The 17,682-nt window shown below is 44.0% G+C and overlaps 1 protein-coding gene across 1 annotated transcript in view; it reads left to right on the forward strand.

Moving 5' to 3' along the window:
• The first annotated feature begins 605 nt into the window (after window positions 1-605).
• EXT2 (exostosin glycosyltransferase 2) overlaps window positions 606-17,682 on the forward strand; it is an 81,756-nt gene continuing 64,679 nt past the window's right edge. Inside the window, exons 1-3 of the mRNA XM_087719929.1 lie at window positions 606-700; window positions 12,269-12,833; window positions 13,233-13,322. Coding sequence (XP_087576055.1) covers window positions 12,298-12,833; window positions 13,233-13,322 — 626 coding nt within the window. The 5' untranslated portion in view covers window positions 606-700; window positions 12,269-12,297. The remainder of the gene's footprint in view (window positions 701-12,268; window positions 12,834-13,232; window positions 13,323-17,682) is intronic.

The raw sequence follows: 17,682 nt of genomic DNA on the forward strand, positions 1-17,682 counted from the left end.
GTTCAAATTGGCTCAAGGTTGATTCAGCTTTCCATCCTTCCGAGGTGGGTAAAATGAGGACCAGATTGTTGGGGGCAATATTCTGACTCTGTAAACCACTTAGAGAGGGTTGGAAAGCACTGTGAAGCAATATATAAGTCTAAGTGCTATTGCTATCCTGTCAGAGCTGAAGAAGCTCCTTGGATGAGAAGCACAACATCTTCAAAGGAAAAAAGAAAGTCTAATTGCTTCCTGAAAAATTACATTTGGGACAACCATGACCTGGATGACTGAGAGTCTCAACAGACAAAGTGCAACTGTACTTTTAGTGGCAAATGTTCCACATACCGGGGCTACTAAAGACAACTACTTGTGTACATACACACATATTCCCCAAATGTAGCGTTTGTCCTCTTTCGGTAGCGACCTCTGAGGGGTCGTGGTTGGCTCGCTGCAAGGACGGGAAAAATCTCTGACCAGGAGTTCCGATAACGCCCCCTGCTCCTTGCAGTCGATTCTAGATGTTAAACAAAGACTAGCCGGCTTCCAGAGCTCGAGACGCTGTCACTCACGAAGAAACTGAACGCGCGCAGGAAATGACGTCATGCTCAAGCGGAAGCCGGAAACGTCGGCCGTGGCTGGCGAAGTCGGAGGGGTCGAGGGGGACGTCTGCCCATCGCGGTCCCCTCCGCCGAGCCTCAGTCGGGCGGAAGGTCCGCAGGTGAGAGAAGTATCCCCGGCGACTTGAGGTTGTTCTGGGCCCGTCTCTTGCGGAGGGTGTCTTCTAAGAGATTGGGAAAGAGGTTTGGGGTAGGCAGAGCGGGATGTCAGGTGGCCCCAAGAGCAGCGAGAGGTGAAAGGCTTCCACTTCTCCTCCATCCAGATCCCAAAGCCTCCCTGCATGGTGTCGGCTTCTGCGGGATAGAATGGCTGTTTTGAAATTCTTGATTTCTGCCCTGCAAATTCCTTCACTCCATCTCACTGTTTCCTTCCTCCAACCATTATTTCGTGGTTCCCTGTCAAAAAGGAGATAACACATCAATTCAGAAATACACTTCTGGTAGTTAAGCCTCAAGTCCTATCAACTAAGGGCTACAAAACCCCGGCAACTTGTTAATTAGCAAAATGTATGAGAACTCAGAAAGCCACAAAGAAGAGGGAGTCAAGCTATTCTCCAAAGCACCTGAGGGTAGGACAAGAAGCAATGGGTGGAAACTAATCAAGGAGAGAAGGAAGTTAGAACTGAGGAGAAATTTCCTGACAGTTAGAACAATGAATCAGTGGAACAACTTGCTTCCAGAAGTTGTGAATGCCCCAACACTGGAAATCTTTAAGAAGATGTTGGATAATCATTTGTCTAAAGTGGTGTAGGGTTTCCTGCCTGAGCAGGGGGTTGGACTAGAAGACCTCCAAGGTCCCTTCCAACTCTGTTATTCTATTCTATTCTATTCTAACTCCGTTTTAATCCAAGGAAGAGTTTGACATTGATCAAGAAGGTAGAAAAACTAATAAAGATGGATAAAGCCAGCCAGCATTTTGTGTCTGTAGCCTTTTTTATTAGCTTTATTTGTGCAACATATCATTGATAAAACTATTGTTAACAAATTAATGGCTTTGTTTATCATGCTAAGCAAAGCCAAATCACATCTTGCCTTAAAGTGATGGCCTGGCTAATACAGCATGCTAGATTTATAGTATTGTGCTTGGTGTAGTTTAGCCCTTGTCGTTGAAAGTTTATAGTTAATGGTTTAGCATGTTTTATGAATCCAGCTATTGAATTTAAATGGCTTTAATGTTGAGGATTTGAAAGTGACGCCTTGAATTATAAACATTTAAGTTTCTCCCAAATGTGTTTTTCCAACAAATCCCAATTTTATCACTCCTCCCATATATAGTCCATACCACTTTCATCCTAAATTTCCAGATTAAGGTCTGAAATATTTGAATTTTTCTGTGCTTGCATTATCCTAATATATTCTATGAACCAATTCTGGGTGGCTAGCTATAATGTAGTCTATGAATCAGAACAGTGAGTTAATTTGGTAGACCATGGTTAAATTGCTTATTGCAATGTTACTCAACCTTGCAAATTTAAGATAAGTGGACTTCAATTCCCAGAATTCTTCAGTCAGGACAGCTTACTGAGAAATTCTGGGAGTTGAAGTCCACACCTCTTGAAAGTTGCCGAGATTGAGAAACAGTGATTTATAGTGAAGCATGATATGCAAACAAAAGCTGCAAATCTTTCATTCTAAGTATAACTGTCTGGTACTGAAAATTGCAGAAGGAGTCATTGATCAAGTTTCAGTTGATAGTGAAAGAATTTGTTTAACAGTAAAATTCTTTCTATAATTTGGTTGATGCAGAATTCCACTGCTATGGAACTATACAATCATCTCTATATGGATTATTACTCATTTGTGAATTTACTGCTATAGAAAAAAACTTTTATCTTCTGTCCAATAATATATAGATGATTAAGTACTTCCATGACAGTATAGTCGGAGGAAGAAACTATATTCCTAGCAAATTAAAATTTGTTTCAGATGTCTGATCTTAATATGAAACCTGCTTATTCTCCTGTGTGCTGCTCCGGGAATCCAATCATGGGTTAACTTAGCCTTCTAGCCTTGAGACTGAGTATGCAAATATCAAAGTTACGCCTCCTCTGACTGGACTTCCGCTTCCTCCCCAGTCCTTATTACTCAGTCAAGCCTACGAGACTTATTTTCAACGCTCTCTTGATTAATTGCTAATATTTCTAGGTTAAGGATGAAATTACTTGGTTTTTCACTGTGGATTTCTTGCTGGATTGGAGGTAAAGCGGCAGATTGCTGTCAGCAGATTCCTCCCTCGCTATTTCCCTTAAAGGGATATCGGATCGCTGCAGCTGGAGTGGGGCTTCTCCGCCTGCCCTCCCTTATCATCAGCGCGCAAGGAAGCTGAGTCTCCCAGCGCTGCCACCCCTGCCGGATAGCACCCGCCCGCGGGCGCGGTCAGATCCGAGGCTTTGGCTTGTCGGAGCGGGTCTTCCCCCCCTTCCCCGCCTCCCTCCTTTGTGCCCTCGCTGGAGCGGCTGCCGGAGGATTACACGGATCGGCTGTTGGGAATTTCCCTTGCGGTTCCTTTGAATTTCGCGCCTTTGAAGCCGGTGACCTTATTTGGAAGCGCTTTTCACGCATGCGCTCTAACGCCTGGGATGAGAAGGCAGATTTTGTTCGCGCGCTTGAGTCTGCGCACTGCTTCCGCCCCTCCCTTTTCCCTCACTCGAGTTTGCTGACTCAGGGAGGAGGTCGCTTCTCTTAGTCTCTGCTTCCACGTGGCGTTCTTGGCGAAGTGCTTTCAATTGCATTCCTTTGTCTCGCTGATTGAGCTCTTTCAAACTCATATCATGGCTGATCAATTGCAAGGTACTGTCCGGCCAGTTTCTGAGCCCCGTTCCCCTGGCGAGGGAGGGGCCAGCCCTGGGCCCAGCAGGGCCGCGACCAGGGCCTCTACTAGTAGGCCTCGAGCCTCATCTACTGTTCGGGATAAGTCGCACAAGCGCAAGGACAAGGCCAAAGTTCCCCCCAAGGCATCTGGGGCTCCCATTTCTTCCCCTCCGGTTTTGGTTCAGCACCCTGTGTCTCCGGTGAGGGTTGTTGAGCAGGGTTGGTCTCCTGATATTCAGCTTCCCCAGGGCCCTATTCCCGAGGTAGGGGCTTTCGGGCCTCGTTCTCCCCCAATTATTTCGGAGGCTAGTGGGGCTTCTCTTCGTTCACCTCCACGCGCTGGGCCCTCTGCCACGTTCACCCCCACAGCTGCAGGCCTCAGGCCTCTGGAGGGCCAGGATTTGGGCCTTTCTGCTGAATTCTACAGCATGATCTCAGAGGCTATTTCCAGAGGGGTGGATGCGGAATTAGCGCGTAGATCCCAGGTCTCCAGGCCTACTCTGGCCTACTCAGGCCTGGCTCCCCAAGCAGTACAAGGGGATTCTTCCATTCTGCAAACTGATCCTCCTTCCCCTTTACACTCTGTGTTTAGCGCACAATCTCCTTTAGTGGAGGAAGGTGAAATCCAGGATAGGGAACTCTCTGGTGACGAGGGCCTTCCTGTGGACCAGCCTCCGCCCCCTGGGCTTTTCAGGCACACTCTTTTCAAATCCCTGCTATATAAGGCCAAGACTACCACCCACATGGGGGAGGCAATTTCTGCAGAAAGTGCTGCTGTGGGCCTGGATGCCACCGAGCGGCTCTTTGCTGAGCAGGTGGCTCTGCAGGATTTTATCCCATCTCCCAAGCTTTTTCTTGATTTAATCCAAAAGCAGTGGGATGAGCCGACCGCGGTTAAGCCCCCTGGGTCTGGTGATAGGAAGCTTTTCACATCTTCCCCAGAGTTGGAGGCCCTCCTGCAGTTTCCCACAGTGGATGCTCCCATAGCGGCTCTTGCTTCACCGGCATTAATTCCTTCTGAAATTTCGGAAGGATTGAAGGCCGAGGACCGCAAGGCCGAATCGGTCCTTCGCAAGACTCATCAGGCAGCAGCGTGGGCCTTGCGATCAGCAACTGCAGCTTCCTTCTTTAATAGGACTTCTTTAGTTTGGCTGAGACAGCTACAGGAAAGGCTGGATCCGGAGGAACTGCGCCTCCATCAGGATGTCACCAAACTGATAGCGGCCCTAGAGTTTTCTGCTGATGCCACCCTTAGCGCGGCAAAGTTTGCTTCCCGAGCCGTGGCTTCCAATGTGGCCTCTCGCCGTTTGCTCTGGCTCCGCCACTGGCAAGCTGATATCAAATCCAAGTGGCGTCTAGCATCCACGCCCTTTAAGGGCGGGGCCTTGTTTGGTTCAGTGCTGGATCCAATTCTCATTGAGACTCGGGACAGACGTAGGGTGCTTCCCTCCACAAGTGCCCGTGTGGCCAGAAGGCCACAGCCTTATGGTAGACGGCAGCCCTTTCGGTCGGGGGACTCGGGGTTTACCTCTGCCCCCTATGTCCCCAACTATACCAGGGGGTTCTCCCAGGCACAGGACCGTGGCCAGGACCGAGCCGGGGCCAGAGACAGGGGGCGCCAGCAGAGTCAGGCGCAGAGTAGACGGTCATTCCGAGGAGCGGGCAACCGATCCTTTCGCAGATACCGCTGACTCGCAGGAGGTAGGGCCCATAGGAGGACGTCTCTTGGCCTTCGCCCACCGGTGGGCGGAGCTCACGTCAGACGCCTGGGCCCTTCAAGTAGTGAGTTTGGGTCTCACGCTAGAATTTCTATCCATCCCCCCGAGGAGGTTCATCAGGTGCCCTGTGCCCAGGTGCCCGTCAAAGCGGCGCCTTATGGACACCGAAATATCTCATCTTCTCACCATCAGGGCCATAGAGCAAGTTCCCAAAGGGCAGGGAGGCCTAGGGTTTTATTCCATCTTGTTCCTAGTACCAAAGAACTCCGGGGGATGGAGGGCAATCCTAGATTTGAAACAGCTCAATCAGTATATCAAATACCAAAAATTCAAAATGCACTCTCTAAAGAGCATATTGGCTTCCATCCGCCAAGGCGACATGATGACTTCCATAGACATCAAAGAAGCGTACCTCCATGTGCCCATTCATCCGGCACATCGGAAGTTCCTGCGGTTTCACTTCAACGGCCGTCATTATCAATACCGGGCCTTGCCATTCGGCCTCTCCTCGGCCCCGCGCACGTTCACCAAGCTTCTGGCAGTATTGGCAGCCTCCCTTCGCTCAATTCCAATACGCATCAATTGTTATTTGGACGACGTGTTGGTGCTGTCGTCCTCTCGAGATCAGGCCCTCCGAGACCTACAGGTCACGATGGACGCATTGCGGGACCATGGCTTTGTCCTCAATCTGCCCAAGAGCCACCTGCGCCCAACCACGTCCCTCCTTCATCTGGGAACCACCATCAACTCGATGTCGTGCGAGGTTTTCCTGTCCCCGGAAAGGAGGCAGAGCATATACCGCCTAGCGCATCATGCGCTATCCCATCGGCGAGTACCGCTGCTGTCGCTTTCCAAACTGCTAGGGAAGATGATCTCCTGCATCAGCGTGGTGCCCTGGGCCAGGTTCCATGCGCGTCCTCTCCAGTGGTTCCTGCTGCCCTTCCAAAGAGCGCATACCAGTCATTCCCACATCAAGGTGCAGCTCCCGGGCAAGGCCAGGCGGTCCCTGCATTGGTGGATGTCGTCCAGGCTCCTCAGGGGATGTCCATTCAAGGAGCCGGACCGCGTTCAAGTTACAACGGACGCCAGCTTATTCGGATGGGGGGCCCATGCCCTGGACAAGGTGGCCCAAGGTCGATGGTCGGATCAGGAGCTGGCGAACAGCATAAACTGGCTGGAGTTGCGGGCCATCCGTCTGGCTCTCCTGGAATTTCGGGACATTGTATCTCATCACCATGTGTTAATCCTGACCGACAATGTGGCCTCCAAGGCTCACATCAACCGCCAAGGGGGAACGCAGTCCAGAGCTCTGATGCTGGAAGCGGAAAGGTTGTTCCATTGGGCGGAGCCCAGACTCTCATCGATTCGGGCGGAGCACATCTCGGGCGAAGCCAACACTCAGGCGGACTGGCTGAGCAGAGCGACTGTGGATCAGGGGGAGTGGCAGCTCCACCCCATTCTCTTCCAGGAGCTCTCTCGCCGCTTCGGCCTGCCCGAGGTGGATCTGTTCGCTCACCCGCGCAACGCACAACTTCCCCGGTTTTACTCCCGATACCAGGCTCCGGGGGCGGAGGGGGTAGACGCTCTACGCAGCCGTTGGCCGGCCGGCCTTCTCTATGCCTTTCCTCCTCTCCCGATCCTTCCGTCGGTCATTCAGAAGATATTGACAGAACAGGCGGAAGTGCTGCTGGTCGCTCCAATGTGGCCCAGACGTCCCTGGTACGCAGACCTCGTCCATCTGTCCGTTTCGCGTCCTTGGAGGATCCCGGACGACAAGATTCAGCTCCACCAAGGGGCTCTCCGGCACCCGGGCCCTCAGCTGTTGCAGTTAGCCGTGTGGCACGTGAGCGGGAGATGCTAGCGGCCCTCCACTATTCAGACGAAGTCATCTCTACAATTCAAGCGGCCCGTCGCCCGTCGACTACCCGTATTTACGAAGCTACCTGGCAGGCCTTCTGCCGCTGGTGCCGACGCACCGGGTTCGATCCCATCAAGGCCTCGGTGCCCCAGGTTCTGGATTTCTTGCAGTCCGGCCTCAACAAGGGGTTGGCACCAAACACACTTCGCCGTCAGGTCACAGCCTTGTCAACGGTGGTCGGGGGTGGCCAAGGCCGCTCCTTATCCCAGCACTTGCGAGTTCGAACCTTCCTTAAGGGTGCTTCCAACTTACGACCGCCGACGGTACATCGTTATCCCACGTGGGATTTGACCTTGGTTCTCAGGGCCCTTACAGCTGCCCCCTTTGAGCCTCTACACTCCATCAGCCTCCGCTTGCTGACACTCAAGACGGCTTTCCTGGTGGCCATAACATCGGCCAGGAGGGTGTCGGAGCTAGCAGCCCTTTCGGTTCGTGCGGATCTTTGCATCTTCCACCCGAACAAGGTAGTGCTTCGTTTGGATCCGACCTTTCTTCCAAAGATAAATTCATTGTTTCACAGAACTCAAGAACTTGTCCTGCCGGACTTTTGTCCTCACCCGTCTCATCCGCGGGAACGTCAGTGGCACCATCTGGATGTGCGCAGGGCTCTTCGTCGCTATGTGAAGCGCACGGCGTCGTTCCGAAGATCGGAGGCCCTGTTCGTCTCCTTCCAGCCATCTTCAATGGGACAGAAGGTGTCCTCCCACACCATCGGCCGATGGTTGAAAGCTTGCATTGCGTTGGCGTATGACACCCACTCCAGACCGGTTCCAAGGCGAATCACTCCTCATTCCACCAGGAGTGCGGCCACCACAGCGGCCTGGGCGACGCAAGCGTCCGTGGAAGAGATTTGCAGGGCGGCCACTTGGGCATCCCCCTCGCCTTTTATTCGCCACTACAAGATTGATGTCTTCGCCTCGGCCGAGGCGTCCTTTGGGCGGAGAGTGTTGCAAAGGGTCCTTCCGTCTGCGGAGGAGCCTGACCAGCCTAGCTCCCGCCCTGGGAGTTCATTGCTTTGATATATCCCATGATTGGATTCCCGGAGCAGCACACAGGAGAATGACCGTTGTCTTACCTGAACGGTCCTTCTATGGGTGCTGCGAAGGGAATCCAAACCCGCCCGCGGCTTCGGCTGGTCAGGGCTCCATTTGACTGTGACTAGTTACTGACTGGACTTGACTCCGTAGTGCCGGATGACTTGCGGCTTGTTGAGGATTGACATAATGCTTCTTCGGTGGACTTCGTAATAAGAACTGGGGAGGAAGCGGAAGTCCAGTCAGAGGAGGCGTAACTTTGATATTTGCATACTCAGTCTCAAGGCTAGAAGGCTAAGTTAACCCATGATTGGATTCCCTTCGCAGCACCCATAGAAGGACCGTTCAGGTAAGACAACGGTCATTCTACTGTGTAAGAAATGAGAGAATGGGAGATTAGTTTTATTACTATGTTAAGATTTATAGTGACAGTACATTAACTATTAAACTGTCTTCATGAAGAAAATATTGACAAGATCAAGGAGCTTTTTGGAGAAATTCTGTTCAGGGTAATGATTCTGTACAGAGGTAATGATTCTGTTTTATAATTCATTTGATTGCAGACTGCAAAAATGTTTTAAAAAGGCATAAGGTACCTAAAATATGATTTAAAGTTATTTATTAGCACAAGCGTAGCTTCAGTAATTCTACTTTGGATATGTTGAAGTTACGGGTGGTTTAGAAATTTCCCTATGTATCATGGAATTGTTTATTTTTTGAAAGAAATACATAAAAATGTACTAGTTATTTATGGAGCTCCTTATTAATGGATGCATATTATGTTCATTTAATATGTTTTTAGAAAAACCACTTTTAACAAAGTTTGAAATCATCTTGTCTGAGAAGTTGAGTAGCAAATGTCTTTAGGCTTTTCTTATAACATATTTCTCATTTAAGTATACGATTTTACATAAACCTTATTTAAAATTTATTTTCATTGTCATTTTGGGGGGGATTACACTTAGTTCTGGTTTGTGACTGCAGTAAAAAATTGATGGTTGCTGGAACAATCTAAATAGTTCTTCTTTCGCCCCAGTGTGTGGTGAATTGAAAATTCTTGGGAAGAAAATATAGTTCACCACAAGTAATTACAGTGTATTTAATTGAGTATAATTAGAAAGTCTTAATTCAAAGCATGAATATTTCTTAATTTTAAAAAATGGCAAGACTCTCAAAGTAAAAAAAAATCCTAAGCTTTTATTTTATTGCAAACCATTATTGAAATTCTAAATGACATAAATAGAAATATAACTGGGAAAATGTAATGGTTTGTGAGATAATTTTATTACTTGAATTATTTAGAGAAGACATTTGTTTCAGCCCCTGAATATATTATACAAAATGTTCCCCATATGATCTACTCATCTAGTTCTTCTGTTTTGCCATTTTGTATTTGAAGGTCACTTTGTCATCTAGTACCTGTTTTTAATTACAAATTTTAATGCATCATATTGGAAAGATTTGTACAATATAATATTTCTGTTACCACTTTTCAATTCAAATGAAAATCACAAGTCAAACTTTTGCTTATATATACTTTGGGAAAATGTTACTTAATTATATTGATATCCTGTTTCAAATAAATAAATTTAACATGTGTACAACTTATATTTGAAAAAAAAACAGTTCTGGTAAATGAAGCCTGAAAAATATTTTTAAGTTGGGACTCTATTTCTTACCTAAAACAGTTTGTTTTTCTTAATTTAAGTGGCTAAAATTCAAAACCTTTCCAAATGTCCTTATCCTTTCCAATATTTATATCCAGTTCTTTAGTGTTTTACTGGGCTGTGTGCAAATTCCTTAAATCTTCCTTTTTCACCTATGTAAATTGAGTTTCACCAAACATCCATAGTAACTCTATAATAATTCCATGACATTATTCTGTATGCTAACAGAATAATAGAATTGGAAGGGACTTGGAGGTCTTCTACTCAAAGCTCCTGCTCAAACAGGAAAACCCTTTTCAGACAAATGGTTGTCCAACTCTTCCTAAAGGCTCCAGGGTTGGAACACATACAACTTTTGAAGGCAAATTGTTCCACTGATTAATGTTTCTGTCAGGAAATTTCTCCTAAGTTGCAGGTCGGTTCTCTCCTTGATTAGTTTTCCTTCATTGCTTCTTGTTCTGCCTTCAGGTGCTTTGGAAAACAGGTTGACTCCCTCTTCTTTGTGGCAGCCCCTCAAATATTGGAACACTGTTATCATGTCACTCCAAGTCCTTCCTTTCATTAAATTAGACATACCCAATTCTTGTAACTGTTCTTCATATGTTTCAACCTCCAGTCCCCTAATCATCTTTGTTGCTTTTCTTTGCACTCTTTTTAGAGACTTAACATATTTTTATATCGTGTTGACCAAAACTGGATGCAATATTCCAAGTGTGGGCTTACCAAGGCACTATAAAGTGGTATTAACACTTCATGTAATCTCGATTCTATCCCCTCTGCTAATGGAGCCTAGGACTGCTTCAGTGTGCAATAATTGTGAAGTCTGAGGATGTAAATAAGGTACTCTGCAGTTTGAGCTCCACCTCCTGTGATCTGCAAGAAGCCCTCGACAACTATTCATTTAGTGACTGTTCAAAGTTATAATGGCACTGAAAAAAGTGACAACAATTTTTCACATTTATTATCGTGGAGCGTCCTATGGCCACTTGATCAAATTTGGACTCTGGCAAGTGACATATATTTTTGACAGTTGTACTCTGGGGATCACATGATCACTATTTGTAACCTTTCCAGATGGTTCTGACACGCAAAGACGATGGGGGAAACCAGATTCATTTAATGACCACATGATTCACTTACAACTCTGGCAAAAAAGGTTGTAAAATAGGGGAAAATTCTCTTAACAATTCCTTGTTTAGCAACAGAAATTTAGGGCTCAATTGCAGTCGTAAATCAAGGACCACCTGTAGATATATATGCCTCTTGGCTATTCCATCACACAGAGAAGAAGTTATCTAGATGGATTTGAGTAATAATTCTTTGAAGAAGGAGTAGTTTCCACTACCTTGAATAAAGCAATGGTGTGCCCTCTCCTGTAAAAAAAAATCATCTTCTTGATTGTGTTGTATAGCTTTCACCTAGTCTCCAATCAAAGTGAATAAGAAAACTAGATGATTCCCGGTCTTAGAACTATTTCTTGGGGGAAAATAACTGATTTCTCCTTTTATTAACACACTGTTTTAGATTATAAATTGGTAATTTATGAGCTGTGTAGAGTCTCTAAAGAGGTATACCAATTTTGTAATAAATGGAAAATAATAAATCATCCTGGCCATGTGGGAAGCTATCTTTTGTTTCACTTAAATTTAACTGAAGTGGCTTATATAAGTACAAAACTATTTTTAGTTCACTATAGCTGTATGGATAATGTATGCTGAAATTATACATTTAATCAGGTAGTCCTTGACTCAGACTGTAGCTTGGTCGTACATTTGCAATGTGGCTTTGAGAAGGTTGCTATGTATTAGCCTTGACCCTCCATTTTATAATATGTGTAAAATAATTACTCTGCAATTTTCCAAGGAAGATAGTGTGTACTTTGTTGCACTATAGGACTGCACTCCATAAACTGTATCTCTAGCTTGAGAACCCACAGAAGTTCATAAGATAGCTTAAAGATGACATAATATGTCTCTTGTGGTGGTGTTTTAATTTTGTGGGGTAATTAAAAGGATTTTTGAGGAAATATTATTTATTAAATGTATATGCTGCCCATCTTGTCATTAAACACTGCACATCAAAATATGTGTGTATTATTTGAAATGGTCTTAAATTAGAATGTGTTCTATTGATAATTTATGTTTCCCTCTTTAGGGTAGAAAATGGCTTATTTTTTGGTCTGCTTTAGCAAAAAATCCTAAAGCTAGATAGGAACCTCATATGCCCACTGCAATACTGGAATCAGAACTAAACAGGAGTAGATGACAGAATTTGGGATGTATACTTGTTGCATATCCTGTTTGCTTTGTTATCTGTTTTCCTAGTTGATATTATATGAGATAGAATTCCAGAAAAATAGATATATAAAGCAAAATCAGAAGTGCTTTTTTAAAAAGAGAAAGAAATTGGATAGGAGAATGGAAGCATCTATGTAATATTTATTTTATCTGCAAACATGTTTTACTGATTTAATAATAAAATACTGCCATTTAATTTTTTTTATATGTGTTCTATTCTACAGAAGCTTGTGGGAAGGTGGCTTTTTTCATTATGTGTGCGTCAGTCAAATACAACACTCGGGGTCCAGCCCTCATCCCAAGAATGAAGACCAAACATCGCATCTACTACATTGCTCTGTTTTCTGTTGTTCTACTGGGGTTAATTGCCACTGGCATGTTCCAGTTCTGGCCTCACTCCATTGAGTCTTCAAATGAATGGACTTTAGAGAAGCGCAGCATTCACGATGTACCTATAATCAAGATTCCTGCAGACAGTGCCATTCCAGAACGGGGAGATCTTAGCTGCAGGATGCACACATGTTTTGATGTTTATCGCTGTGGCTTCAATCCAAAGAATAAGATCAAAGTCTATATTTATTCCCTAAAGAAGTATGTGGATGAATACAACATGCTAGTCAGTCACACCATTTCCAAGGAATACAATGAACTATTAACTGCTATTTCTGATAGTGACTTTTACACAGATGACATCAATCGTGCTTGTCTATTTGTACCATCCATTGATGTTCTCAACCAGAACACACTGCGGATCAAGGAAACAGCTCAGGCTTTGGCACAATTATCCCGGTACCTCCTTCCAGAAATCTTCCAAAACTAAAATAGGAATTCAAGAATAGAGATTATAAGAAAATGTGACAACCAGGATATAAATATTGTGTTAGGTTTTGATATTGAATCACAGTCTTAATTACTGAGTGTCTTTTTCTCCCAAAGATTAATAATTAAAGCTATGATCCTGTATTCATACATTAGAAATACATTCAATTGGATTCTTATGCTTTCTTAATAGTTTTGTATAAGGCTGTGAACAGATTGATTATTAGTTGCTGCAGAAATCAAACAAATAAAGATAGCGTGAATATTTTAATTTTAATTAACTGTTTTGTTGTAGAATGGTTTTGGTTTTATGTCCAAAATTCCTGTTCTGACGCTCATATTTTTCTTTCGTTTCCTTTATCATCTTAGTTGGGATCGAGGCACCAATCATCTCTTGTTCAATATGCTGCCTGGAGGGCCACCTGACTATAACACAGCATTAGATGTTCCAAGGGACAGGTAGGTAATTTTCATTGTTGTTCATGTTGTTCATGTCTTTTTTTTTTTTAAGTGGTTGAGTGACTTATAGAAAATTAGGTAAAGAAGTGGAAGACTACATGCATATGCTTGGCTTGGGATATTCCATAAATGAGATGACTTTTCTGCTTGATTTTTTTTTCTCCTTCACCATTTTTAGACAAAAAACTAGACATGGGACCTATTAATGCTTCTATGCTGCTTTCTAAAAACATTACTTTTTACTTTACTTTTGCCTTTATTTGTATGCCGCCCTTTTCCCTAAGGGGACTCAGGGCGGCTCACAATTCAAAAGGGAAGGGGAAACAACAAACAATAGACAATACAGCATGTTAAAAAAAGAAAAACACAACAATCGCACAATTCGAGTGGGGCTATAATCTTAACCCCAGGCCAGCCGGGACAGCCAGATCTTTACAGCAGCGTGGAAGGATTGGAGGGTGGTGAGGGTCCGAATCTCCACGGGGAGTTCGTTCCAAAGGGACGGAGCAGCCACCGAGAAGGCTCTCCTCCGGGTAGTTGCCAGTTTGCACTGGCTGGAAGATGGAATTCGGAGGAGGCCTAATCGATGCGATCAAATCGGTCTGGTGGAGGTAATTGGCAGTAGGCGGTCTCTCAAGTACCCAGGCCCACTACCATGAAGGGCTTTATAGGTGATAAGTAGCACCTTGAAGCGCACCCAGAGATCAACAGGTAGCCAGCGCAGCTCGCGGAGGATAGGTGTTACGTGGTTGAACCGAGGTGCACCCACTATCGCTCGCGCGGTCGCATTCTGGACTAGCTGGAGTCGCCGAATGCTCTTCAAGGGCAGCCCCATGTAGAGCACATTGCAATATTCCAGCCTAGAGGTCACAAGGGCACGAGTGACTGTTGTGAGGGCCTCCCGGTTCAGGTAGGGACGCAACTGGTGTACCAGGCGAACCTGGGCAAATGCCCCCCTGGTCACAGCTGACAAATGATGTTCGAAGGTCAGCTGTGGGTCCAGGAGGACTCCCAAGTTGCGAACCCTGTCTGAGGGGCGTATAATTTGACCCCCCAGCCTGAGAGATGGAGTACTTGGCCAATTCTTGGGAGGGAAACACAGCAGCCACTCGGTCTTTTCTGGATTGAGCACAAGCTTGTTGACCCCCATCCAGTCTTTAACAGCATCCAGCCCCTGGCTCATCACATCCATCGCTTCGTTGAGTTGGCACGGGGCGGACAGATACAATTGAGTATCGTCCGCATATTGATGGTACTTTATCCCGTGCCGTCGAATGATCTCACCCAGCGGTTTCATGTAGATGTTGAAAAGAAGGGGGGACAGGACCGAACCCTGAGGCACCCCACACGTTAGGGGACTAGGGGTCGATCTCTGCTCCCCAACTAACACCGATTGCGACCTGTCCGAGAGGTAGGAGGAGAACCACTGTAAAACAGCGCCTCCCACCCCCACCTCCCGCAGTCGTCGCAGAAGGATACCATGGGCGATGGTATCGAAAGCCACTGAGAGGTCAAGGAGCACTAGGATGGAGGCGTGGCCTCCATCCCTGGCTCTCCAGAGATCATCGGTCAACGCGACCAAAGCGGTTTCTGTGCTGTAGCCAGGTCTGAAGCCAGACTGGAACGGATCGAGATAGCTGGCTTCCTCCAAGGACCGCTGGAGCTGAAAGGCCACCACCTTCTCAACAACCTTCCCCACAAAGGGGAGGTTGGAGACTGGACGATAGTTATTTAAAACAGCTGGATCCAAGGATGGTTTCTTCTTTCTTACCTAGATTTAAAGTATTTGTTCCAATTTACTGATGTTCCAAAGGCATATTTTTACTGAACATGAAACGTAAAACCTTTCAAAACTCAAATCCCCTAGATATGAGTCATAGGGATGTCTAGTGCTAGCTACCCTTAGTATGTCATTATATTTACATAGATAATACATGTCTGAGTGCTGTTCTCAGTTAAAAGTGATGGAAGTTGATTTAAGTGTACTTTGCTTTTAAATTCTAGTATGTATATCAAAATGTTTTCAAAGAGAATGTACTACTTGCATTGTTTCTATTAAAATTATATGTGCACTGGTATGGATAATTAAATAGGTGTTAGAAGTAAAATGTTTATTTTTATGCAAAAAACTGATCAATGCAACATATGTTTCTAGTAATTAACTTAAATGTAAAAACTGAAAAAGAACTTTTAATAATAAAAAAATCAAATGCTATCTATAGATGAACCATGGCTAGCCTGCAGAGGGCAGTCATGTATAATTGTTTTGCAGTCTTAAGGACTTTAAGTGTTTCTCCTCAAAACCCCACTCTAGTTCTCCTAAAAACAATCTAAGACATTAATAAAGAAAATGTAGGCCAAAAGTCTTTGTGATGTGTTTATTTGTCTTTAATTATAGGTAGCCAAACCTTTCTAGCAAGCTTGTAATCAGGCGACAATGAACGTATATGTCTTGTATTGTTTGTCTTTTACTTTTGTTAATTTGACACTAACAAAATTTATATAAATAAAAGCACAGCTTTTCTCTTCTTCATCCCAAATATACTCACTGGATCTAGTCCAAAGGTTTGTGGCTTCTTTTTTTTAAACAAATGTTGAGGATACATATGAATTGGTAAGGGAGAGGAATCTTTTATCCTTCTTGGTTCTTTCAGAAAAAGTGTTACATTTGGTGTCACCCACAGCTAACAAATTGTAAGTCTACTTTCTCAGACTGTGAAATTTTAAACCACCTTTTAAAATACCATAGAAGAATCTGGTGAGGTGGAAACCAACAGTAATCAGACAGGATGGAATTGTTATATAAACATTGAGAAAATATCTCCCAATGCCCAGAGCACAAACAAAGCATTCAAATTACCATTTATCTGTAAAAAAAATAGTATTTCAGATTTAGAACAGACTTATCTTTAAGGCAGGATTTTGGTATATTGCAATCGGTTGACTTTTCCCCCTTATACATGTCTTCTGTCTTGCTAGCAGTAAAGCAACTACTTAACCAGGCTGGGTTTGTAAAGCATCTGTTATAAGAAACATTTTGAATGAGAAATTGAGTGTCTGAAGAGTTGAGATTTATAGCCATGCCTTGAATAGAACCTCACATTTATAAATCTTCATGAATTTGTATACATTCATGAAGATTTATAAATGTCAAAATGTGTCAAAATGCTACATTGTGGCAAGTAGATTTATTGTGTAAATTGCTTAGACTTTCTAAAGTTAATTGCAGTAAAAATTAATAGTGAATGGCTGTAATAAAACAATAATGTGATCATACTAATTAATTCCCTTTAACAATATAACTGACTTGTGTCAAGTGACTGAAGCTTCCAAAAGATTAATTTATAGTAGCCACATATATATGTAAAACACATTGTAGTAATCCAAATTAGAGATTGCCAAAGGGCGAGTAATTATTGTAAGATTACCTGTGTCCCATAAATTCAAACTTATTGGTTCAGTCTAAGCTATAAAAGATACTTTGAGCCAGGTGTGATCCAAGGATAGTCTCAGACAATATTCCTATTCTGAAAGTGGGGATAGTAGTAAAATTGGCAACTGGGTGCCCTCTCTATATTTTGGATTTCAATTCCCATAACCCCTAACTTGTCAGAATTTGGAGGAGCATATGTAAAAGATATTAGCCCACATATTCACTTACTTAGACCAATGAATTATCCACACTGTTGATATTTTGTCTGCATTTAACATTCCTATTATTGCCATCTTGTCTGTATTTGGTGTCAGTTAATTAGTCTTCCTTGTTTCTTTTTTCTTTTTATTATGTTTTTATAAATCTTCATAAATTATGTTTTTATACATGTTCATATAATACTCTGGTTTCTCTTCAGATCGTATAAATCTTTCACCGTGTTTCTGTAACCCTGCCCTTATACTGGTTCAGTGTGTATATTGCTTGAGCTATCTAGAGCATATTGGCGGAGAATTCTGAGAGTTGATGTTCACACATCTTAAAACTGCTGAAGTTGGCAAATGCTGATCTAGAGGAAAGAAATGAATGCATACTAGTCCACCCTCCCTGAGATGAATGGGAATGTTGATGTGTGAAACATATGGTATTCTGCAACATACTGGGGAGAAATGATAATACCAAAGCAGCCTTTTCTGGAACTGTCCAAATGTGTAGGAGAGAGAGTATTGCAGTTCAGTGTGTAAGAAGTATCCTGGAACCATTAATATTTTTTATTTGTTTGTTTGTATCCCACCTTTATTGTTTTTACAAACAACCCAAGGTGAACATATTCAACATAGCTTCCTCCTCCTATTTTATTTCATAATATTTTACATTGAAAGCTGATGAAATGTCAAAAAGAACTAGTAGATTTATTCTTCCTTCCTT

This window comes from Thamnophis sirtalis, unplaced genomic scaffold (assembly GCF_051295495.1).
Source record: "Thamnophis sirtalis isolate CommonGarterSnake01/CBP01778 unplaced genomic scaffold, rThaSir2_p1.2 scaffold_1, whole genome shotgun sequence".
NCBI lineage: Eukaryota > Metazoa > Chordata > Lepidosauria > Squamata > Natricidae > Thamnophis > Thamnophis sirtalis.